The sequence below is a fragment of the Salmo salar genome, chromosome ssa25 (assembly GCF_905237065.1).
Source record: "Salmo salar chromosome ssa25, Ssal_v3.1, whole genome shotgun sequence".
In the NCBI taxonomy this organism is placed as follows: domain Eukaryota; kingdom Metazoa; phylum Chordata; class Actinopteri; order Salmoniformes; family Salmonidae; genus Salmo; species Salmo salar.
The window spans coordinates 8,403,858-8,431,228 of record NC_059466.1 but is presented as its reverse complement, the minus strand read 5'-3'; the positions used below and the strand labels follow the sequence as shown (position 1 = coordinate 8,431,228).

The 27,371-nt window shown below is 41.5% G+C and overlaps 1 protein-coding gene across 1 annotated transcript in view; it reads right to left on the bottom strand.

The window, feature by feature from the left end:
* LOC106586113 (inactive dipeptidyl peptidase 10) overlaps positions 1-27,371 on the bottom strand; it is a 217,751-nt gene that overhangs the window by 111,672 nt on the left and 78,708 nt on the right. The window contains exons 6-8 of the mRNA XM_014172985.2: positions 16,407-16,459; positions 15,979-16,060; positions 537-657 (exon numbers count right to left, since the gene is read on the bottom strand). Of these exons, the coding sequence (XP_014028460.2) occupies positions 537-657; positions 15,979-16,060; positions 16,407-16,459 (256 nt within the window). The remainder of the gene's footprint in view (positions 1-536; positions 658-15,978; positions 16,061-16,406; positions 16,460-27,371) is intronic.

Below are 27,371 nucleotides of genomic sequence, written 5' to 3'. Positions count from 1 at the left end.
TCTGGGAGGAGATCCCTCAGGAGACCATCCGCCACCTCATCAGGAGCATGCCCAGGCGTTGTAGGGAGGTCATACAGGCACGTGGAGGCCACACACACTACTGAGCCTCATTTTGACTTGTTTTAAGGACATTACATCAAAGTTGGATCAGCCTGTAGTGTGGTTTTCCACTTTAATTGTGAGTGTGACTCCAAATCCAGACCTCCATGGGTTGATAAATTGGATTTCCATTGATTATTTTTGTGTCATTTTGTTGTCAACACATTCAACTATGTAAAGATAGAAGTATTTAATAAGATTATTTCATTCATTCAGATCTAGGATGTGTTATTTTAGTGTTCCCTTTATTTTTTTGAGCAGTGTACATCTCCTTCAAATGTTGATATTTGGATGTGTTGACAACCAAACACAATTACATATATCTTTTGCAATACAGCAAATAGCCTAATCACTTGTCGACAACTTTGGTGAACACCTGCCACATTTCTAAAAGGACTTTAGTTTTACAGTCTATTTAAGTAAATGGTAATACCCACCTTCGTACAACCAGTCAGCGATCCCATTAAAGATGACCCCTTCCTTTCCAGAAGATGTCAGTCTGAGGGAGTTGCTCTTCACATCTGATTGGTAGTAAATATTGTTCTCAAATATGTAGATCTGTGTGCACAAGGACACAAGGAGATCAGGAAAGTCATCACTGATATATCACATTCCATGTTCAACAGTCCCACCGTGACACCAGTGCGTTTTGGACTTCTAACCCATTTTGAACATTGTGTGTTGGAGCTACAGATTTCTGGGTTTTTGGATTTGGCTATTTCCTCTGCATCCGCTGATACCAACCATTAGTCTGTGTGATTAACGTGGGCTGAGCTAGAGTGTTGTTTGTGAAACGCTTCTTACAAAAATGTCTGTTTTTGAGCTACAAAATGTATGACCCATCTATGAAAAGCTGAGACTCTGATGCTCACAAGCCACACAAGAGTCGTTAGGAGGTAAGAGGTTCTTCTACATAGGTCATAGGAAATCCCAGAATATAGTGTTTTGTAATACTGTAATAAGCTCATAGTTCCTGTCACAAACTCCAAACTCCACAAAGTTGTCACTGACTAGTTGGATATTTATTTCTTACTGAGCAAATAATTTCTGTACTTACAGCATTCTTTTTTTTTTTTTATCAGGATTTTGCCTGGTGGACCTTTTTTTTCAATTGGCATTTGTCAATGAACCTCATAAATGGAACTATTTATGTCAAATAGTGTTCAACTTGTAGCCCTGGTTGTCCTGAAAATAACATGTTAAACACTTATATGTGAGGCTAAATATGAGGGCAGAGCAAGCAGATCAATAAAAGTAGTGAATTTCATATTTTTCAGTGAGGGATTTCCTGCGACTGATAGATCTGTGGGCACAAAGACACACAAGGAGATCAGAAAAGTAATCACTGACATTAGTGGCTTCCGAGTGATGCAGCGGTCTAAGGCACTGCATCTCAGTGCTAGAGGTGTCACTACAGACCTTGGTTTGATCCCGGGCTGGATCACAACCGGCCATGATTGGGAGTCCCATAGGGCGGCGCACAATGGGTTACGGGAGAGTTTGGCGGAGATAGGCCGTCATTGTAAAATAAGAATTTGTTCTTAACTGACTTGCCTAGTTAAATAAAGGTTAAATAAATATCACATTTCATTTAACATTTCAATTTGGCATGACCTCTACAGGTCTGAAATGTGAAAGTCAATAAAATATCAACTTTTGACCATTTTTGAACACAGAGAGAGAAAGATGAATATTGTATATCCAAACCCCTATAATGTTACAGGGTAAATACAAGGCCTAGGTAACATCCTTTTCAACACACCCAATTTAGCAGATATTGAAATTCACAAAAAAAAGGAGAAATAACTAATTTTCAATTCAGGTCTTATTCAAATCTCATTCCCTGAATGGATGTGGTTGAAGAGGCCTGGAATCACACTGTCCAGAGAAATTCCAGAAACCTAACGTCCGATTCCATTAACAACCTAAATGACCTGTGTTGAAATTATCAACCAACTCCTTATCCTCAAATGTCTTTTTTTTCCCAGAACCAACCAACATTTCCCGGTCAACCAGCTGTCTGCATCAGTCAGACTTATATAAAGCACCGTTATCGTTATGTAGTCACTCGGTCACGGAGCTGAGCTGAGCCCGTCTCAGGCTCTGCAAGCCCCACTGTTATATCAAAGGCATTGAGTAGAGGCAGCTTGCCTTAATTGCTCCAGAAGGAAGTGTGTGTGGTATAGGATTCAGCAAAAAGAGCTGCTTTAAAACAGCAATGTCTTGAACCGTTTCAACATCAATGTACCTCGACAAATACATGGATACGGTGACTGAGTTCATCAGGAAGTGTATAGGAGATGTTGCACCCACTGTGACTATTAAAACCTACCCAAACCAGAAAACGTGGATAGATGGCAGCATTTGCGCAAAACTGAAAGCGCAAACCACCACATTTAACCACGGCAAGGTGACTGGGAATATGGCCGAATACAAACAGTGTAGTTATTCCCTCGGTAAGGCAATAAAACAGGCAAGTAAAGAGACAAACTGGAGTTGCAATTCAACGGCTCAGACACAAGACGTATGTGGCAGGGTCTACAGACAATCACGGACTACAAAGGGAAAACCAGCCACGTTGCGGACACCGACGTCTTTCTCCCGGACAAGCTAAACACCTTCTTCGCCTGCTTTGAGCTTAACCTGTTGGGGGTAGGGGGCAGTATTGACACGGCCGGATAAAAAACGTACCCGATTTAATCTGGTTATTACTACTGCCCAGAAACTAGAATATGCATATAATTATTGGCTTTGGATAGAAAACACCCTAAAGTTTCTAAAAGTGTTTGAATGGTGTCTGTGAGTATAACAGAACTCATATGGCAGGCAAAAACCTGAGAAGATTCTGTACAGGAAGTGGCCTGTCTGACCATTCCTTGAGCTTCTTGCCTCTGTTTATTGAAGACTGAGGATCTTTGCTGTAACGTGACACTTCCTACGGCTCCCATAGGCTCTCAGAAGGCGGGAAAAAGCTGAATGATGTAATTCCAGCCCCAGGCTGAAACACATTTGCGCTTTTGGCAAGTGGCCGATCAGAGGACAATGGGCTTAGGCGCGTGCACGAGTCGACCCCATGCTTTATTTTCTTTCGTCTTTTTACCTAAACGCAGATTCCCGGTCGGAATATTATCGCTTTTTTTACGAGAAAAATGGCATAAAAATTGATTTTAAACAGCGGTTGACATGCTTCGAAGTACGGTTATGGAATATTTAGAATTTTTTTGTCACGAAATGCGTCGTGCTCGTCACCCTTCTTTACCCTTTCGGATAGTGTCTTGAACGCACGAACAAAACGCCGCTGTTTGGATATAACAATGGATTATTTGGGACCAAACCAACATTTGTTATTGAAGTAGAAGTCCTGGGAGTGCATTCTGACGTAGAACAGCAAAGGTAATAAAATTTTTCTTATAGTAAATCTGACTTTGGTGAGTGCTAAACTTGCTGGGTGTCTAAATAGCTAGCCCTGTGATGCCGGGCTATCTACTTAGAATATTGCAAAATGTGCTTTCACCGAAAAGCTATTTTAAAATCGGACATATCGAGTGCATAGAGGAGTTCTGTATCTATAAATCTTAAAATAATTATGCTTTTTGTTATCGTTTATCGTGAGTAATTTAGTGAATTTACAAAAAATTTACTAAATTACTCACGATAAACGTTCACAAAAAGCAGAATTATTTTAAGATTTGCCGGGTATGCTAGTTCTGAACGTCACATGCTAATGTAAAAGGCTGGTTTTTGATATAAATATGAACTTGATTGAACAAAACATGCATGTATTGTATAACATAATGTCCTAGGTGTGTCATCTGATTAAGAGCATCAAAGGTTAGTGCTGCATTTAGCTGTCTTCTGGGTTTTTGTGACATTATATGCTAGCTTGAAAAATTGGTGTCTGATTATTTCTGGCTGGGTACTCTGCTGACATAATCTAATGTTTTGCTTTCGTTGTAAAGCCTTTTTGAAATCGGACAGTGTGGTTAGATTAACGAGAGTCTTGTCTTTAAAATGGTGTAAAATAGTCATGTTTGAGAAATTGAAGTAATAGCATTTCTAAGGTATTTGAATAACGCGCCACAGGATTCCACTGGCTGTTACGTAGGTGGGACGATTTCGTCCCGCCGACCCTAGAGAAGTTAACACAATGCCACCGACATGACCCACTACCAAGGACTATGAGCTCTCCTTCTCCGTGGCCAACGTGTGTAAGACATTTAAGTGTGTTAACCCTCGCAAGGCCCAGACAGCATCCCTAGCCGCGTTCTTAGAGCATGCGCAGACCAGCTAGCTGGAGTGTTTACAGACATATTCAATCTCTCCCTATCCCAGACTGCTGACCCCACCTGCTTCAAGATGTCCACCATTGTCCCTGTACCCAAGAAAGCAAAGGTAACTGAACTGAATGACTATCGCCCGTAGCAATCACTTTTGTCATCATGAAGTGCTTTGAGAGGCTAGTTAAGGATCACATCACCTCTAACTTACCTGACACCCTAGACATTATACATTTACATCATTTAGTAGACGCTCTTATCCAGAGCGACTTACAAATTGGTGCATTCACCTTATGATAGACAATGAACAGCGTTCTTACATAGGTATTCCTCTAGACAGACTTCAATTAGCTTACCATCCCAATAGATCCACAGACGATGGAGTCGCCATCGCACTGCACACTGCCCTATCCCATCTAGACAAGAGGAATACCTATGTAAGAATGCTGTTCATTGTCTATAGCTCAGCATTCAACACTATAGTACCCTCCAAGCCCATTATTAAGCTCAGGGCCCTGGGTCTGAACCCCGCCCTGTGCAACTGGGTCCTGGACTTCTTGACGGGCCGCCCCCAGGTGGTGACGTTAGGAAACAACACCTCCACTTCGCTGATTGTCAACACAGGGGCCCCACAAGGGGGCGTGCTCAGCCCCCTCCTGTACTCCCTGTTCACCCATGACTGCGAGACCACGCACACCTCCAACTCAATCATCAAGTTTGAAGAAGACACAACAGTAGTAGGCCTGATTACCAACAATGACGACACAGGCTACAGAGAGGTGAGGGCCCTTGGTGAGTGGTGCCAGGAAAATAACCTCTCACTCAACGTCAACAAAACAAAGGAGCTTATCGTGAACTTCAGGAAACAGCAGAGCGACCGCGCCCCTATCCACATCAACGGGACCGCAGTGGAGAAGGTGGAAAGCTTCAAGTTCCTCGGCATACACATCACTGACAAACTGAAATGGTCCACCCTCAAGTCCATCAGACTGTTAACTTCTACGGGCTAGGTGGGACGCTAGGGGACACAGCCAGTGAAATATCAGGGCGGCAAATTCAAAAACAAAATGTCATAATTCAACTTTCTCAAACATGCAACTATTTTACACCATTTTAAAGATAAACTTCTCGTTAATCTAACCACATTGTCCGATTTCAAAAAGGCTTTACAGCGAAAGCAAAACATTAGATTATGTTAGGAGAGTACATAGACAAAAATAATCACACAACCATTTTCCAAGCAAGGACATGTGTCAATAAAACCCAAAACACAGCTAAATGAAGCACTAACCTTTGACGATCTTCATCATGTCACGGGTGTCGTTGTGTAGAGATCACCAAAACGCAGCAGGAATGTGGATGCTCATCTTTATAATTAATTAAATAAAGAGAACCTCCAAAACAAAGAACGACAGTTTCACAGGCTAAGACAACTAGCAGTGCAAAAGATAACTACCCACAAAATCCCCAGGTGAAAACAAGCATGTAATATATGACTCCCAATCAGGAACAACGACGTACAGCTGTTCCTGATCGGGAGCCACACAAACCACACAGAAATAGACAGACTAGAAAACCATAGAAAACCAACACTAGAACATATACTCAAACCCCAGACTACATAAACCAAACACCCCTTTAATAACACACACAACCCGAACCATATGAAACAAATACCCTTCTGCCACGTCATGACCAAACTACAATACAAATACTCCCTCTACTGGTCAGGACGTGACACATCAAATGACACTCCTAGGACATTATGTTACACAATACATGTATGTTTTGTTCAATAAAGTTCATATTTATATCCAAAAACAGCATTTTACATTGGCGCGTGATGTTCAGAAAATTTATTCCCACCAAAACGACCGGTGAATGTGCACATCAATTTACAAAAATACTCATCATAAACATTGACAAAATATATAACAATTATTTTAAGAATTATAGATAGACTACCCCTGGATGCAACCTCTGTGTCAGATTTTAAAATAGCTTTACGGAGAAAGCACATTTTTCAATATTCTGAGTACATAGCTCAGCCATCACGGTGAGCTATTCAGACACCCGCCAAGTTCGGGGCAACCTAAACTCAGAATTAGTATTAGAAATATTCTCTTACCTTTGCTGATCTTCGTCAGAATGCACTCCCGGGACTGCTACTTCCACAAGAAATGTTGTTTTTGTTCGAAATAATCCATATTTATGTACAAATACCTCCATTTTGTTTGTGCGTACAGATCACTTATCCAAAGGCATAACGCACGAGCGCGGAACGAGAGACGAAAAGTCAAAATCTTCCATTACCGTACTTAGAAGCATGTCAAAAGCTGTTTAAAATCAATCTTTATGGTATTTTTTACGTAAAATTGAGATAATATTCCAACAGGACAATAGCATATTCATTCAAGAAGAAAAAGAAGGAACGGTGTGCTTGCGTGACCGCGCATATCCAATCCCTTTGTTGCCAGGCAGACCACTCAGTAACTGAGCTCCTATACTCTGCCCAGTGACAGGAGAAGGCTCAAACCACTTTCTGAAGGCTTTAGACAGCCAATGGAAGCCTTAGGAAGTGCAACGTCCCCCACAGACACTGTAGTTTCGATAGAGAATCAAAAGAAGAACTACAATTCTCAGACTTTCCACTTCCTGCTTGAATTTTTCTCAGGTTTTTGCCTGCCATATGAGTTATGTTATACTTACAGACACCATTCAAACAGTTTTAGAAACTTCTGAGTGTTTTCTGTCCAAATCTACTAATAATATGCATAGTCTAGTTTCTGGGCCAGAGTAGTAACCTGTTAAAATTGGGTTTGTTTTTCATCCGGCCGTGAAAATACTGCCCCATAGCCCAGACAGGTTAAATAGCCATCACTAGCCGGCTTCCACCCGGTTACACAATCCTGCACCTTAGAGGCTGCTGCCCTATATACCAAGACTTGGAATCACTGGAAACTTTAGTAATGGAACACTAGTCATTTAAATAATGTTTACATACTGCTTTACTCATCTCATATGTACATATTTTATTCTATTCAAATATATTTTAGTCAATGCCACTTCGACATCGCTCGAGCTAACATTTCTATGTTTCTTAATTCCATTATTTCACTTTTAGATTTGTGTGTATTGTTGTGAATTGTTAGTTAACATTGCACTGTTGGAACTAGGAACACAAGCATTTCGCTACACCTGCAATAATATCTGCTAAGTATGTGTATGTGACCAATACATTTTGATTTGATTTGATCTACTTCAATAAAGACTGAAACTAGCTGTCCTAAGACGGGGTAGGATTTTCAGTTAGGAAAAACATTGGCTATGACATATTTGGTTATGAGGAAGCGCTATCATAACATTTCTATGTATGTTTTGGGCTTGAGTTTGTGTTGACAGCTAGTTCACTTCAAGGATGCTTTCAATGTAATATCTAGTCTACACAACAAAACAACTCACAGAACTGGCATCCTATCCAATATATACTAGCAGTGTCATGTATTCATAAAATACAATTGTGGCTAACGATGAAGCTTATGCTACTCGAGAGCCCCGAATGCCTGCATATTTGTCTGCTTCACCTCTCATCACCGTAATGGCCCTCTAATGGAGGTGAGTTTGATTTATGCCTAAATAACCACACCAAATGTTACAATTGCAGACAAGAAACCTCTAATACTTAAGCCTGTTAGCTGTCCACAAAAGGTGCCCCATCTGTCTAATGCAAACAAATGAAAAGGTATTATCATCTAATTTGAATGATTCTCTATTTCGAAAATGAATTGGAGTATAATGCGAGAGTCATTTGACATTCCAAATCAACCTGCTTAGAATGCTGTGCTTTGATAGCTTGATTTAGGACGGCCTTTCACAAAGCCGTGTATAGTTACAATTGTGCGCCCACCAAGTTTGAGTCACAAACTTGGTGGGCCAAGTTTGAGTCACAAAATGGATGGTATCGAGTTTGAGTCACAAAATGGATGGTATCGGGTTTGAATTCCACATTACACCCAACTTCATAACATTTGGTGTCAGAAGTGGGATCCAATACAGATGAGCCCATCAGAACTGTGTCTGAGCAGCTGTACGAAGAAGTTCAAAGAAGCCTTCCAAAGGAGATGGGGCTGGGGTAGAAGGACCCTGCTGCCACTATGACCACTGCCCAGCGAGTTAGCCATCTTGGCACTGTGGTTAATCCTGCTCCGTGGCTTCACCACAAAGCACTAGAAAATGAGCAGATTTGAGAGAAATAGTCAGGCTTGGAAGAAATGGTCCACATTTACATGGCATACTGAATGTCACATTAGTACAGGTTGTTTCAGGTGTGCTTGGCATGTCACTACTGATTGTTATGTTAATCAAATATCATGTTCTCGAATAATCTGACTGAAAGCTGTCAACATGTTTGTATGTCCACAACATCGTTCTGTGACTAAAAAGATCAAAGTAATTATTTTATGCAAATGTTTTAAAGGCCAGGTAACTTGGTAGACCTTCAAAGCCAATACAGGAGAAGGAGTGGATATTATCTATACATTCTGGCTTTACATTTTAATTAACTCGAACAGAAATGTTCATGTAAGAAAGACAAACATGACAGGGATGCAATAGCAGACAACAGGCATACTTTATTGTTGCCGCTTTAATGAGAAACAAGATTCACTTTCAACCGCAACACAATCAAAACACAGTCTAATTAAAAGTTCAGAATGCACTCCATGCAGGGATTAAATTGGAGAACAATTAAGTCGAACAAAGCAATTACACGAGGAAGAGGGGAAAAAAATCACACCATAGGCTAAACAAAGAAATAACAGCATTTCAAAAATATAAAATCAAAAAGATTTTTTAAAACTGTTGATCCTGGGCAAACCAACCTCTCCTATTCCTTTGCACATACATTTCAGGCCACGGGCAACACTTGTTAAAGCAACTTATTTGTAGTTTATTAAGCAGTACCCAAAAACTTCCAAACAAATAGCTGACATAACCCTCAGTAGGCAAGCACTATATTCAGTTACTTTCAACACTGGGGTATGTAAATGCAGAATATTGCAAGTTTGGGGGGTAGCCCCGCCTGGGACTCAAACCTGGGTCTACCGACTATCAACCCAATCAAATCAAGCTTAATTTATCACATGCGTCGAATACAACAAATGTAGACCTTACCCGTGAAATGCCTATAAACCTTCAAGCTGCATACTGGACCCTATTCCAACTAAACTACTGAAGGAGCTGCTTCCTATGCTTGGCCCTCCTATGTTGAATATAATAAATGGCTCCCTATCCACCGGATGTGTACCAAACTCACTAAAAGTGGCAGTAATAAAGCCTCTCTTGAAAAAGCCAAATCTTGATCCAGAAAATATAAAAAAAACTATCGGCCTATATCGAATCTCTCATTCCTCTCAAAAAAAATTCAAAAGCTGTTGCGCAGCAACTCACTGCCTTCCTGAAGAAGAACAATGTATACGAAATGCTTCAGTCTGGTTTTGGACTCCATCATAGCACTGAGACTGCACTAAAATTACCTTTTAATGGCAGACCAAGGCTCTGCATCGGTCCTCGTGCTGCTAGACCTTAGTGCTGCTTTTGATACCATTGATCAGCACATTCTTTTGAAGAGATTGGAAACCCAAATTGGTCTACACGGACAAGTTCTGGCCTGGTTTAGATCTTATCTGTAGGAAAGATATCAGTTTGTCTCTGTGGATGGTTTGCCTTCTGATAAATCAACTGTAAATGTCGATGTTCCTCAAGGTTTCGTTTTAGACCTCTATTGTTTTCACTATATAGTTTACCTCTTGGTGATGTCATTCGGAATGTTAACTTTCACTGCTATGTGGACGATAAACACCTGTACATTTCAATGAAACATGGTGAATCCCCAAAATTGCCCTCCCTGGAAGCCTGTGCTTCAGATATAAGGAAGTGGATAGCAACAATTGTTTTACTTTTAAACTCAGACGAAACAGAGATGCTAGTTCTAGGTCCCAAGAAACAAAGAGATATTCTGTTGGATCTGATAATTCATCTTGATGGTTGTACAATCATCTCAAATAAAACTGTGAAGGACCTCAGCATTACTCTGGACCCTGATCTCTCTTTTGACGAACATATCAAGAATATTTCAAGGACAGCTTTTTTGCATCTTCGTAACATTGCAAAAATCAGAAACTTTCTGTCCAAAAATGTGGCAGAAAAATGTATCCATGCTTTTGTCATTTCTAGATTAGCCTGTTAGGGCTAGGGGGCAGTATTGACACAGCCGGATAAAAAACGTACCCGATTTAATCTGGTTACTACTCCTGCCCAGTAACTAGAATATGCATATAATTATTGGATTTGGATAGAAAACACCCTAAAGTTTCTAAAACTGTTTGAATGGTGTCTGTGAGTATAACAGAACTCATATGGCAGGCCAAAACCTGAGAAGATTTCAAGCAGGAAGTGGCCTGTCTGAGAAGTAGTGTTTCATCTTGGCTCTTTTTATTGAAGACTCAGGATCTGTGCAATAACGTGAAAAAGCTGAACGATATCGAGGCAGGCTCTGGCTGAAACACTTTATCGCTTTTGGCAATAATCTAATGTTTTGCTTTCGTTGTAAAGCCTTTTTGAAATCGGACAGTGTGGTTAGATTAACGAGAGTCTTATCTTTACAATGGTGTAAAATAGTCATATTTTTGAAAAATTGAAGTAATAGCATTTCTAAGGTATTTGAATAACGTGCCACAGGATGCAACTGGCTGTTGAGTAGGTGGGACGCAAGCGTCCCACCTAGCCCATAGAGGTTAGACTACTGCAAGGCTCTACTTTCCAGCTACCCGAATAAAGCACTAAATAAACTTCAGTTAGAGCTAAACATGGCTGCTAGAATCTTTACTAGAACCAAAACATTTGATCATATTACTCCAGTGCTAGCCTCTCTACACTGGCTTCCTGTTAAGGCAAGGGCCGATTTCAAGGTTTTACTGCTAACCTACAAAGCATTACATGGGCTTGCTCCTACCTATCTTTCTGATTTGGTCCTGCCGTACATGTACGCTACGGTCACGAGACGCAGGCCTCCTTACTGTCCCTAGAATTTCTAAGCAAACAGCTGGAGGTAGTGCTTTCTCTTATAGAGCTCCATTTTTATGAAATGGTCTGCCTATCCATGTGAGAGATGCAGACTCGGTCCCAACCTTCAAGTCTTTATTGAAGACTAATCTCTTCAGTAGGGCCTATGATTGAGTGTAGTCTGGCCTAGGGGTGTGAAGGTGAACGGAAAGGCACTGGAGCGACGTACCGCCCTTGCTGTTTCTGCCTGGCCGGTTCCTCTCTCTCCACTGGGATTCTCTGTCTCTAACCGTATTACGGGGGCTGAGTCACTGGCTTACTAGTGCTCTTCGATGCTGTCCCTAGGAGGGGTGCGTCACTTGAGTGGGTTGAGTCACTGACGTGATCTTCCTGTCCGGGTTGGTGCCCCCCTCGGGTTCGTGCCGTGGGGGAGTTCTTCTTGGGCTATACTCTGCCTTGTCTCCGGGTAATAGGTTGGTGGTTGAAGAGATCGCTCTGGTGGTGTGGGGGCTGTGCCTTGGCAAAGTGGGTGGGGTTATACCCAGCCTGTTTGGCCCTGTCCGTGGGTATCGTTGGACAGGGCCACAGTGTCTCCCGACCCCTCCTGTCTCAGCCGCCAGTATTTATGCTGCAATAGTTTATGTGTCGGGGGGCTAGGGTCAGTCTGTTATATCTGGAGTATTTCTCATGTCGTATCCGTTGTCCTGTGTGAATTTAAGTATACTCCCTCTGATTCTCTCTCTCTCTCTTTCTCTTCTCTCGGAGGACCTGAGTCCTAGGACCATGCCTCAGGACTACCTGGCCTGATGAATCCTTGCTGTCCCCAGTCCACCTGGTCATACTGTTGCTCCAGTTTCAACTGTTCTGCCTGCGGCTATGGAACCCTGACCTGTTCACTGGACGTGCTACCTTGTCCCCGACCTGCTGTTTTGGACTCTCTCTCCGCACTTGCTGTCTCTAACTCTGAATGATCGGCTATGAAAAGCCAACTGACATTTACTCCTGAGGTGCTGACATGTTGCACCCTCTACAACCACTGTGATTATTATTATCTGACCCTGCTGGTCATCTATGAACGTTTGAACATCTTGGCCATGTTCTGTTATAATCTCCACCTGGCACAGCCTGAAGAGGACTGGCCACCCCTCAGAGCCAGGTTCCTCTCTAGGTTTCTTCCTAGGTTCTGGCCTTTCTAGGGAGTTTTTTCTAGCCACTGCGCTTCTACATCTGCATTGCTTGCTGTTTGATGTTTTAGGCTGAGTTTCTGTACAGCACATTGTGATATCGGTTGATGTAAAAAGGGCTTTATAAATACATTTGATTCATTGATTGAATGTTTACTTACTTACAAGCCCTTAACCAACAGTGCAGTTCAAGAAGTGTTAAGAAAATATTTAAAAAATTATAAAAAGTAACACAATAAAATAACAATAACAAGGCTTTTTACAGGGAGTACTGGTACCGAGTCAGTGTGCGTGGGTACAGGTTAATTGAGGTAATTTGTACATGTAGGTAGGGTTGAAGTGACTATGCATAGATAATAAACAGTGAGTAGCAGCAGTGTACAAAACAAATGGGGGGGGGGGTGTCAATGTAAATAGTCCGGTGAACATTTGATTAATTGTTGAGCAGTCTTATGGCTTAGGGATATAAGCTGTTAAGGAGCCTTTTGGTCCTACCGCTTGCCGTGCGGTAGCAGACAAAATATTCTATAACTTGGGTGACCGGAGTCTCTGACAATTTTATGGGCTTTCCTCTGACATCGCCTATTATATAGGTCCTGGATGGCAGGAAGCTTGGCCTCATGTACTGGGCCATATGCACTAGCTTCTGTAGCACCTTATGGGCAGATACTGAGCAGTTGCCCTACCAGGCAGTGATGCAACCGTTCAGGATGCTCTCGACGGTGCAGCTGTAGAACTTTTTGAGGATCTGGGGACCCATGCCAAATCTTTTCAGTCTCTTGAGGGGTAAAAGGTTTTGTTGTGCCCTCTTCACGACTGTCTTGGTGTGTTTGGACCATGATAGTTCATTGGTGATGTGGAACTCGTTGGTGACTTGAAACTCTCGACCCGCTCCACTACAGCCCTGTTGATGTTAATGGGGGCCTGCTCAGCCTGCCTTTTCCTGTAGTCCACGATTAGTCCATTGTCTTGCTCACATTAAGGGAGAGGTTGTTATCCTGGCACCACACTGCCAGTTCTCTGACCTCCTCCCTATAGGCTATCTCATCGTTGTCAGTGACTGTTGTGTCGTCAGCAAACTTAATGATGGTGTTAGAGTCATGTTTGGCCACACAGTCATAGGTCAAGAGGGAGTGCAGGAGGGGACTAAGTACACACCCCTGAGCGTTGAGGATCAGCGTGGCAGACGTGTTGTTTCCTACCCTTAACACCTGGGGGCGGCCCGTCAGGAAGTCCAGGATCCAGTTGCAGAGGGAGGTGTTTAGTCCCAGGGTCCTTAGCTTAGTGATGAGCTTTGTGGGCACTATGGTGTTGAACTCTGAGCTATAGTCAATGAACAGCATTCTCACATAGGTGTTCCTTTTGTCCAGGTTGGAAAGGGCAGTGTGGAGTGAGTTTGAGAGGGTCTAGGATATCCTAGAGGATGCTGTTGATGTGAGCCATGACCAGGCTTTCAAAGCACGTCATGGCTACCGACGTGAATGCTAAGGGGCGGTAATCATTTAGGCAGGTTACCTTTGCTTCCTTGGGCACAGGGACTATGGTGGTCTGATTGAAACATGTAGGTATTACAGAGGGGAGAAGTTGAAAATGTCAGTGAAGACACTTGACAGTTGGTCCTCGCATGCTTTGAGTACACGTCCTGGTAATCTGTCTGGCCCCATGGCTTTCTGAATGTTGACCTGTTTAAAGGTCTTGCTCACATCGGCTACCGAGAGCGTTATCACACAGTCATCCAGAACAGCTGGTGCTCTCGTTCATGCTTCAGTGTTGCAATGCCTCGAAACGAGCATAAAAGGCATTTAGCTCATCTGGTAGGCTCGCATCACTGGGAAACTCACGTCTGAGTTTCCCTTTGTAGTCCGTAATAGTTTTCAAGCCCTGTCACATCTGACGAGTGTCAGAGCCGGTGTAAGTAGAATTCAATCTTAATCCTGTATTGACGCTTTGCTTGTTTGATGGTTCGTCTGAGGGCATAGCGGATTTCTTATAAGCGTCCGGATTAGTCTCCCGCTCCTTAAAAGCGGCAGCTCTAGCCTTTAGCTCGATGCGGATGTTGCCTATAATCCATGGCTTCTGGTTGGGATATGTACGTCCAGTCACTGTGGGGACGACATCGTCGATGCTGTTGATGTGAGCCATGACCAGGCTTTCAAAGCACGTCATGGCTACCGACGTGAATGCTAAGGGGCGGTAATCATTTAGGCAGGTTACCTTTGCTTCCTTGGGCACAGGGACTATGGTGGTCTGATTGAAACATGTAGGTATTACAGAGGGGAGAAGTTGAAAATGTCAGTGAAGACACTTGACAGTTGGTCCTCGCATGCTTTGAGTACACGTCCTGGTAATCTGTCTGGCCCCATGGCTTTCTGAATGTTGACCTGTTTAAAGGTCTTGCTCACATCGGCTACCGAGAGCGTTATCACACAGTCATCCAGAACAGCTGGTGCTCTCGTTCATGCTTCAGTGTTGCAATGCCTCGAAACGAGCATAAAAGGCATTTAGCTCATCTGGTAGGCTCGCATCACTGGGAAACTCACGTCTGAGTTTCCCTTTGTAGTCCGTAATAGTTTTCAAGCCCTGTCACATCTGACGAGTGTCAGAGCCGGTGTAAGTAGAATTCAATCTTAATCCTGTATTGACGCTTTGCTTGTTTGATGGTTCGTCTGAGGGCATAGCGGATTTCTTATAAGCGTCCGGATTAGTCTCCCGCTCCTTAAAAGCGGCAGCTCTAGCCTTTAGCTCGATGCGGATGTTGCCTATAATCCATGGCTTCTGGTTGGGATATGTACGTCCAGTCACTGTGGGGACGACATCGTCGATGCACTTATTGATGAAGCCGATGACTAAGGTGGTGTACTCCTCAATGCCATTGGTTGAATTCCGGAACATATTCCAGTCTATGCAAGCAAAAAAGTCCTGTGGCATAGCATCTGCGTTATCTGACCACTTCCGTTTTGAGCGAGTCATAGGTACTTTCTGCTTTAGTTTTTGCTTGTAAGCAGGAATCAGGAGGATAGAATTATGGTCAGATTTGCCAAATGGAGGGCGGGGGAGAGCTTTGTACAGTATACATCTCTGTGTGTGGAGTAAAGGTGGTCTAGAGTGTTTTCCCGCCTGTGACTCAAACCTGGGTCTACCGACTATCAACCCAGTACATTAGCCATTACGCCAAGAATGCAAACTTCCTAGTTGGAGTAATATTCAAAAGGAATGTGATATAGGATTGTGACTTTAACCACCCTTCTTCCGGGCACAAGAAAAATCACAAAATATGCCTGTTGCATTATTCCCAATGGTAACAGGTGTGATATGGGAGGGTTGCATGTAGGAGTGGCAGCTTGTCTTTGACTTACCAGTTGCTGGCCTTGTACTCCCCATTCAGCGTACTGCAGAACAGAGTTAAGCACCTCCGGAGGGTCCAACTCCCATACCTCCCTGAAAAACAACAGTAAGTAACCAGTAAGACTGCTACCTAGAGCAGTGGAAGGCATTTACAAAGATACACCTTTTACTTCCGGATACACTGGTAACTCTAACTGTAAGTCGCTCTGGATAAGAGCATTTGCTAAATGACTACGATGTAAAATGTAAAAAAGCCCACTTCAAAACGTTGTTTTATCATAAATATTGACATTTAAAAGGTCATGACTAACAAAATATTGAATTTCATTGTTTGTTGTGGATTCACCAGGCTCTTAGCATCCACCTGAGCTAAACTGCCTTAGAAGAGATTGTCTTGACACGTAAACAAACGCATGGTAAACAAGCACATGAAACATACCTTGTGTGAATGTTATAAATGCTATATGAGGCCATGTATGAATGCCGGTAAACCTAAAACAAAAGAGAGAAAAGAAAGAGGAGATTATTGCACGAAACATTAACGATGGAAGCAGCTTGGCTGATAACAACATCATAAAAACAGGCAGAGAAAGGCATCGAACAGAATAGACCAGTAGCTGTTTTCACAAATAGATTATGTGGACAATGTGATTTGCATGGTTGACAGCTGCGAGATGAGACATTTTAATTCCATCTGAGAAACCGATCATGGAACCCCCATGACTTTGTGTCTGAAAGCCTGAGAGAGAGAGAGAGAGAGAGAGAGAGAGAGAGAGAGAGAGAGAGAGAGAGAGAGAGAGAGAGAGAGAGAGAGAATCCAAATGGTCTGGGGTGTGAGTAAATCTGTCTGGATTCCCCTAGAGAAGCTGTGCCTTACATGATAATAGCATTCAGACCATACACGGGGAAGGAAACAGCCTCAATGTTGCAGTGTTTCATAATGATGACATGCTCCACACAGTTCAAATATAGACCAAGAAACATTATCTGACAGGAGTGTTATTGTACTGTATGGCAAATGCATTACAAACTGTGCAGAGAAATACTTTTTCCTCATTTTGTTGTGCTACAGCCTGAATTTATAATGTATTAAATTGAGATTTTGTGTCACTTGCCTACACACAATACCCCAAAATGTCAAAATGGATCTATGTTTTTTTAAATGTTTACAAATTAATAAAAAATGAAAAGCTGAAATGTCTTGAGTCAATAAGTATTTAACCCCTTTGTTATGTCAAGCCTAAATACGTTCAGGAGTAAAAATGTCATATAATAAGTTGCATGGACTTACTCTGTGGGCAATAATAGTGTTTAACATGATTTTTGAATGACTACCTCATCTCTGTACACCAATGCCTCGCAAAGAAGGGTACCTTTTGGTAGACGGGTAAGAAAAGCCCCCAAAAAACATTGACTATCCCTTTGAGCATGGTCAAGTTATTAATTACACTTTGGATGGTGCATCAATACACCCAGTAACTACAAAGAGACAGGCGTCCGTCCTAACTCAGTTGCCGAAAATGAAGGAAACCACTCAGGGATTTAACCATGAGACCAATGGTGACTTTACAACAGCTAGAGAGCTTAATGGCTGTGAAGGGCAACAAATTTGGATGGATCAACAACATTGTAGTTACTCCACAATACTAATCTAAATGACATAGTGAAAAGAAGGAAGCCTCTACAGAATAAAACACATTTCCAAAAGGTGACACTAAAATGTATTGGCTCAGGGGTGTGAAAACGTACAGTACCAGTCAAAAGTTTGGACACACCTACTCATTCTTAATTTACTGCTATTTTCTACAATGTAGAATAATAGTGAAGACATCAAAACAATTAAATAACACATATGGAATGTAATAACTGAAAAAAGTGTTAAATAAATCACAAAATAAACAAATATTTTATTTGTGAGATTCTTCAAAGTAGCCACCCTTGGCCTTGATGACAGCTTTGCACACTCTTGGCATTCTCTCAACCAGTGTCGTGAGGTAGTCACCTGGAATGCATTTCAATTTACAGGTGTGCATTGTGAAAAGTTAATTTGTGGAATTTCTTTCCTTAATGTGTTTGAGCCAATCAGTTGTGTTGTGACATGGTAGGGTGGTATACAGAAGATATACCTATTTGGTCCATATTATGGCAAGAACAGCTGAAATAAGCTGCTGAAATAAGCAAAGAGAAACAACAGTCATTATTACTTTCAGAGATGAAGGTCAGTCAATACAGAAAATGTCAAGAACTTTGAAAGTTTATTTAAGTGCAGTCGCAAAAACCATCAAGCGCTATGATGACACTGACTCTCATGAGGACCTCCACATGAAAGGAAGACCCAGAGATACCTTTGCTGCAGAGGATAAGTTCATTAGAGTTACCAGCCTCAGAAATTTCAGACCAAATAAATACTTCACAGAGTTCAAGTAACAGACACATCTCAACATCAACTGTTCAGAGGAGTCTGCATGAATCAGGCCTTCATGGTCAAACTGCTGCAAAGAAACCACTACTAAAGGACATCAATAATAAGAAGAAACTTGCTTGGGCCAAGAAACACGAGCAATGGACATTAGATGGGTGGAAATCTGTCCTTTGGTCTGATAAATTCAAATTTGAGATGTTTGTTTCCAACTGCCGTATCTTTGTGAGAGGCAGAGTAGGTGAACGAATGATCTCCGCATGTGTGGTTCCCACCGTGAAGCATAGAGGAGGAGGTGTGATGGTGTAGGGGTGTTTTGCTGGTGACACTGTCTGTGATTTATTTAGAATTCAAGGCATACTTAACCTACATGGCTACCACAGCATTCTGCAGTGATACGCCACCCCATCTGGTTTGGGTTTAGTGGGATTATCATTTGTTTTTCAACAGGACAATGAACCAACACACCTCCAGGCTGTGTAAGGGCTATTTGACCAAGAAGGAGAGTGATGGAGTGCTGCCTCAGATGACCTGGCCTCCACAATTACCAGACCTTAACCTGTTGGGGGTAGGGGGCAGTATTGACACGGCCGGATAAAAAACGTACCCGATTTAATCTGGTTACTACTCCTGCCCAGTAACTAGAATATGCATATAATTATTGGCTTTGGATAGAAAACACCCTAAAGTTTCTAAAACTGTTTGAATGGTGTCTGTGAGTATAACAGAACTCATATGGCAGGCAAAAACCTGAGAAGATTCCTTACAGGAAGTGCCTTCTCTGACAAGATCTTGTTCTTCTTGTCTCTGTTTATTGAAGACTGAGGATCTTTGCTGTAACGTGACACTTCCTACGGCTCCCATAGGCTCTCAGAGCCCGGGAAAAAGCTGAATGATATTGAGGCAGCCCCAGGCTGAAACACATTTGCGCGTTTGGCAAGTGGCCGATCAGAGGACAATGGGCTTAGGCACGTGCACGAGTCGACCCCGTGCTTTATTTCCTTTCGTCTTTTTACCTAAACGCAGATTCCCGGTCGGAATATTATCGCTTTTTTACGAGAAAAATGGCATAAAAATTGATTTTAAACAGCGGTTGACATGCTTCGAAGTACGGTAATGGAATATTTAGAATTTTTTGGTCACGAAATGCGCCGTGCTCGTCACCCTTCTTCACCATTCGGATAGTGTCTGGGACGCACGAACAAAACGCCGCTATTCGGATATAACGATGGATTATTTTGGACCAAACCAACATTTGTTATTGAAGTAGCAGTCCTGGGAGTGCATTCTGATGAAGACCACAAAAGGTAATCAAACTTTTATAATAGTAAATCTGATATTGGTGAGTGCTAAACTTGCCAGGTGTCTAAATAGCTAGCCCGTGATGCCTGGGCTATGTACTTAGAATATTGCAAAATGTGCTTTCACCAAAAAGCTATTTTAAAATCGGACATATCGAGTGCATAGAGGAGTTCTGTATCTATAATTCTTAAAATAATTGTTATGCTTTTTGTGAACGTTTATCGTGAGTAATTTAGTAAATTGTTAGCGAATTCCCCGGAAGTTTGCGGGGGGTATGCTAGTTCTGAACGTCACATGCTAATGTAAAAAGCTGGTTTTTGATATAAATATGAACTTGATTGAACAAAACATGCATGTATTGTATAACATAATGTCCTAGGGTTGTCATCTGATGAAGATCATCAAAGGTTAGTGCTGCATTTAGCTGTCTTCTGGGTTTTTGTGACATTATATGCTAGCTTGAAAAATGGGTGTCTGATTATTTCTGGCTTGGTACTCTGCTGACATAATCTAATGTTTTGCTTTCGTTGTAAAGCCTTTTTGAAATCGGACAGTGTGGTTAGATGAACGAGAGTCTTGTCTTTAAATAGCTGTAAAATAGTCATATGTTTGAGAAATTGAAGTAATAGCATTTCAAAGGTTTTGAAAATCGCGCCACAGGATTCAACTGGCTGTTACGTAGGTGGGACGAATTCGTCCCGCCTAGCCCAGAGAGGTTAAATTCGTTCAAACATGTCAAACGTTGTATAACATAAATCTTTAGGGGCTTTTTCAACCAGGGCTTCAATAATATTCCACTGGGACGGTTGCATTGTCTTTCAAAACGTTTCGAAAAGGGAGAGTACCCATGGGCGCCGACGTCACAATGGTAATGGCCCATCCCCTGTGACCAAGATAAACAGCCTCTCTTTCAGTCAATTTTGATAGTAGGAGACTCAAACCACTTTGTAAAGACTGGGGACATCTAGTGGAAGCCATAGGAAGTGCTAAATGATTCACAAGCCCCTGTGTGTTTCAATGGCAAATGTTTGAAGTGATTTCCACACATCAGATTTCAGTTTCCTGTCAGGATTTGTCTCAGGGTTTTGACTGCCATATGAGTTCTGTTATACTCACAGACACCATTCAAACAGTTTTAGAAACTTTAGGGTGTTTTCTATCCAAATCAAACAATTATATGCATATTCTAGTTACTGGGCAGGAGTAGTAACCAGATTAAATCGGGTACGTTTTTTTATCCGGCCGTGCAAATACTGCCCCCTATCCCCAACAGGATAACATAATGTCCTAGGTGTGTCATCTGATGAAGATCATCAAAGGTTAGTGCTGCATTTAGCTGTGGTTTGGGTTTATGTGACATTATATGCTAGCTTGAAAAATGGGTGTCTGATTATTTCTGGCTGGGTACTCTGCTGACATAATCTAATGTTTTGCTTTCGTTGTAAAGCCTTTTTGAAATCGGACAGTGTGGTTAGATTAACGAGAGTCTTGTCTTTAAATGGTGTAAAATAGTCATATGTTTGAGAAATTGAAGTAATAGCATTTCTAAGGTATTTGAATAACGCGCCACGGGATTCAACTGGCTGTTGAGTAGGTGGCACGATTTCGTCCCGCCGACCCTAGAGAAGTTAATGACTGTTGGAAAAACATTCCAGGTGAAGCTGGTTGAGAGAATGTCAAGTGTGCAAAGCTGTCATCAAGACAAAGAGTGGTTAATTTGAAGAATCTTAAATATAAAATACATTTTGATTTGTTAACACTTTTTTGGTTACTACATGATTCCATATGTGTTGTTACAGAATTTTGATGTCTTCACTATTATTCCACAATTTGCAAACATTTGTAAATAAATGCTTTCACTTTGTTTTGGGGTAATGTGTGTAGATGGGTGACATTTTTTTTAAAATCCATTTTGATTTCAGGCTGTAATACAACAAAATGTGGAATAAGTCAAGGGGTATGAATACTTTCTGAAGACACTGTACGTGAAAAACAAAACACAATCATTAAAAACAGACACATTCTTGATTAAAAGGTCCCCTAACAACCATCTGAAATGCCTTAGAGGCACCATTTCCTCCTATTTTAAAGTGCTCTGGAGATCATTCCACACGTAAGGTAAAACATTATTGTAAAAAACAATCAGGTGTATAAATCTATAATTTAACAATGAAGTAAGGTAAAGCGGAAGTTTATGCAGGAGGGCTTTATAAACAAAACGAGTGCAAAGCATAGATCTACAATACTTCACAGAGGGCCTGCCTATTTTCTGATACCGAATGCAGTGATGTGCACTAACCCTATCGCCATAATAAAACCTAGTGGGCTTGAATACAGTGGCAGCTGCATTCATATAGACAATATCTCCATCTCCATGGTCTATAACTGGTAAAATGTCGATTGAATGATTTGTTTTCTGCTATTTAATGAAAGGCATGACCTATAAAATAATAACATCTATAAAATAAGCTGATTTTAATTCTTAATTTCTCAACTAACTCATCCACATGCTTTTTGAAAGATAGCTTTTCGGAGATCCAGACGCCCCGATATTTATAAGCGGGGACATGATCAATGAAGGCACCATCCAATGTACATATGCATAAATCATCAGACACATTTTTACGTGATTTGCAGAATAACATATACTTGGAGAATAACATATATATCTGTTTGAGCAGACAGGAGTCTTAAAACAGGGATGCCACGGCAGAGGATGGATAGCTCAAATTAAAAAGGTCTTCTTCACTCGGAAAGAACGTACTTCGCCACAGTGAATTATGCATAGCGCCTGAGGAAGGCAGAAGGGCTCGATGGAGGTGGCAACGACGGCAATGCCGGACGGCGGTGGGGGCTGTTATAGTGGCGAGATTGATGAGTGATCGCTCCTCACTCCTGAAATAGTGTTGACAAGCTAAGATGAGTGATGTCAGAGTGAGGGGAGGGTGGAGAGTATACCTCCGATGGCTTTGACAAATGTATCCACTCCCTCTGTTGCTATTAGCTGCTGAGAAACAGAGATGCAGGTAGGGGTTAAACATCTGTGAAAACACATCCTTTGCTAGGAGGCAAAACACCCAAGTGTTAAGATGCGTTGTCTCTTTAAAACAAATTCAAGGTAAGCATTTGGAACTGGATGTAATGAGCTTTTGTGAAATATCAACGGCAGAACCCCAGACTCTTGTTCCCTGTGATGGCAAATTACTGTTTACAAAAAGAGGAATGGACACTGTGACTTTTACTTGAACCCTATTGACTCCCTCCAGTTGGAGTTTTACTTCAACACATTGACCTTTGGCAAAACATTTTTTACTGCTTGTGGGATACAACTTTGACCTTGAGGTGCTCCTTATATCTAGCTTTGATTAAATTTCCTACTCTGTATATCATGATACAAATGGCTAATATCAACTCTCAGTTTCCATATCATGTGTACAGTTGGAGGACAATTTCCAAATGTTTCAAATTGTTGCCCCTCCCCACATTCCTTCAAGAGCTGAGAAGCTCACATGGGCACAATGATCTTTGTGGTCAGCATGGTGATTTAATCAAAAACAAGGAGGTTGACATTTTCAACTCCCTTTGCTCTCAAATTTAAGCTGCAGCTCGATGATGAATATGAGTGGTACACTCAGCTCTGGGGACATGGACGTTTTATCAAACACAACTAATCACACTGCAAAAGTTGAGTATAAAACCACACAGAGGGAACAGCCTCTGCCCAAACCAATGAAAAGCCCATGTCTTATTAATGACAATTTCCATCACCACCTTCCTCCATTTCTGTCACGATCGTCGAAAGGAGCGGACCAAGGCGCAGCGTGCGTATAGTTCCACATATTTTATTTAAAAGTAAACCTTAACAAAGAAACAACGAACGTCCAGTACAGAGCGCACTAAGGCACTAACTGAAAACAATATCCCACAACACAGGTGGGAACAATGGGCAACTTAAATATGATCCCCAATTCCTCTAATTGGGAACCATACAAATACCAACATAGAAATAGAAATGCTAGAAACCCCCCTAGTCACGCTCTGACCTATACACCATAGAGAACCCAGAGGGCTCTCTATGGTCAGGGCGTGACGATTTCAAATATCATCTGATGATTACATTTTCCACACACCGACCATCCTTTCCTTCCTCCTATTCCACAGTCAAGGTGAATTCCTCCCCTATTAGATATACAAATCGGATTGAATCAAATGAAAACATGGATTCTCCTGGTTTATGGGAGAGGTTTGGAAGATCATGCTTCTGGATATTACCCAGAGATCTCCTCATCTCTGGCATTGTGTGGTGCATGCCAGGGAGCGGGGAGCCACAGATGAAAACAAACTATTAAATATGTAGACTGGCTCAAAACAGGTTTAGGTGGTCTTCTATACTGCCTCAGAGAAGAGTACACTGGACCAGTTAATGGAGCAATGCATGCCAAGGTTTACAATGGGTGCTTTCAGCCTTTGGGTAAAATATGATACAAAATAGTTTTTGTCCCCTACATTTTTGGGTCTGCTTGTACATGTGAATTTTCTTACATAGTAATAACATGTTTAATACTATAATTTACTGTGTTATACAGAAGGATAGTAGAATTACCATGTGAGTGTTTGTTGTTGTATCTAATCATTAGGTCTGTGACGATACCTGTATCACAATATGTTTTCCATGTCAAAAATTAAAACACGAAGCGTACCTGCTGTACGCAAAATATTGTGTTCTATAGCTTGGAAAATAAATAAATGTGACAACATAATGATGTTTGTTTCCAATATTAGGGCTGTTTTCCTAAAGGAGTTAAATCCGCATCGTGTTTTGTTTCCTTCCCACGATACTAATGAGTATTGCAATACTGGTATCGTCCCAGCCCTACTAATGTTCTGTCTAAAGAACAAGTGCCTTGTCTGCATTGAGAAAATAAAGGCCTAGTTTACTCCCCTTATTCGAACATGACCACACTTAATGCACAACTTTGCTCAAGCTGTACTGAAAGGGTTACAGAGGAGCCTTTAATCAAATACAGCAAAGAAACTTAAGCAACTCGTAGGACCAACAGAGCAGAGAGAGCCAGTGAAGCAGTTTTCCAGCACTGTCAACCCAAAACAAGTTAAATTGTGACTCCAGCCCCACTGGGATCGATCCATTTGTAAGCGAAAGGGAGGATAGAAGAAAACTCCCCAGTTTGGGAATTATTTTAGGCTATAAGCCACTCCAGAAGTTTCTGTGCAAGGAACGTAAGAGCCATCTGAACCCCTAAGAGGATCAAAGCAAAGTGATCCCTGAAGCTACCGGTGTCATATAATTATTTGCTAACTTGTCATATTTTGTGCACAGTGTCCGCCCAGTGTGGATGACAGGATCACTGCGACCCTCTCAGTACAGCAGTCAGTATGGGTCCCTCAGGCTACCACAGCAATTCTGGGCCCTCACAGCACATTGGCTCCCTCAGATTTACTATAATAGCATGGGTCCTCAAGGTGCCAGCACTGTGAAGGCCCTTCAGTCTCAAAGGTCTACCCAATCTAGACCCATTTAGAGGGCTTGGGAATATGGATACGGTGATAAGTGTTTATGGCCCCAGGTGCTGCTTTTGGTCTGTTAAATCACACACCATTGGGCTATTTGGGTTCCCGTGACCCCCGAATGGTCCTGATGAGATAGCTCTAATAGATTCTCCTTCTTCCTCTTCCTTTGCATCACATCTTTGATTCCCGCCAGGCTTATTTGTTTGGATATCAGCATTTTGGGATTAGGCAAGGTAGGACCTACGTGTCCAGCCTTTGTTCATTTGAAGGAAGCGAGCCACTGAATATAAAGACTACTTCATCAATGTTAGCCAATGTTTTATCCATCACGAGGATGTATCTGAAAGCAACTGAAAAGCAACTGAATTCTTAATCTATTTCCCTCACCAAAATGTCAGAAACACAATTGCGATGTGATAGGCTATTTGTGGTTTAACAATGTGAGACAAAATAATTGTGCAGTTGTCTATTTGACTTATATCTGTCATCAAACAAAATAAAACACAATTTCCTTACAGAGCGATTTAATGATTGTAGAGGACACCCAAATAGCATATCATCTACGTCATGTCAAGTAAACAATGGACTTCATTATTATACTCCACGGGTAAACATAAATCCTGTTTATACACCTTTGTTTGGTGAGGTACTCCACCCACTCCAACCTGATTAGCTTGAATCTATTTGCAAATTTCCATTGCAAACACAATGCACTGGATCAACATAGACTTTACTAGAGGATTTACAAGATGCAAGAGCATTACAAGATGTTTACCAGCAAAGAAAACAGAGCCTATTATCATAATTGACAAACATACACAGAGATTATGTGTTTATCAAGTTTAATCGCTCTCGGATACCTCAGTAATGAGATAATGGCATGTAATCCTCGAGCTAGGTGACACTACCAGAGATGTCCTCAATGCACTCGGTCAACAACTTCCCTCAACACTGGTGAAAAGAATTTAGAGAATTGATGTATATAACACATTTTGTAGTTATTAACAGTCAGCATAGATTACTTTTGAAGAGTGAGAACATACGGGATCTCTTGCATCTAATGAAGATTAGTTTGATGTTGATGGTGGACATACTTGTTCAAATGCCACAACCTTATTTCGTGCTTTCTTTTTATTCCAACATGCTGTACCAGTATTGCCCTGTTTGCTCAACTAAACAATTTCCCAAGGGTCCAGAGGTTGTTTTCATACAGTAGATGCCCAAAGGGGTTCTGAACATAGAATTATATAATGAACAAATGACAGCCTCTTTACATATCTTTCACAATAAATTCTGAGCTTGTCCCTCTATAACATACAACATAACACTATGCGGCTGTCACGGGTGTCGTATGGATTGGACCAAAACGCAGTGGGAAAATGTATACTCATCTTCTTTTTATTAGGCAGAAAGAAGGAAAACCAAAACACATGTATACAAAAACAACGACGATAAACAGTCCTGTAAGGCGCACAGCTATACCCACAAAATCCCATAGATAAACACCCCTCTTAAATAGGACCTTCAATTAGAAGCAACTAGGAGCAGCTGCTTCCAATTGAAGGTCAACCCAACAAACACCACATAGAAATAGACATACTAGAACTAACATAGAAATAGACTAACAAGAACATAACCCAACAAACCCCGAAACACTCTAAACAAACACGCCTCTTAAAACAGAACATAGCCCAACAAACCCCGAAACACTCTAAACAAACACACCCCTGCCACGTCCTGACCAAACTACAATAACAAATAACCCCTTATACTGGTCAGGACGTGACAGCGGCAAAAGAAAGGGATTGCACAGTGAACTGAAGTTATTTTTAGCCAGCACAAGAATCACAGGAAATATGCAAATAAATTAAGATTAATCTCATTGTCGGTAATCCTCATAGTTGATCCCTTCCAGAGTAGAGGGTGTAATTTGCATATCTAATTTTGCATCTACACGTTTCTGATGGAAACATGGCCACTGCTATATTAATTAATGAACGTGACCTGTCAATTGCAGGCAACTACATTTTTAGCACTTGTCATTCCGCCCCCGAGCACCATGAATTATACTGTACATATAGACTCAGTCACATCAACTAAATGTTTTTAAGTTATGATAAAAAACTAACTTTTTACTCCGCTTACTCTACTGTA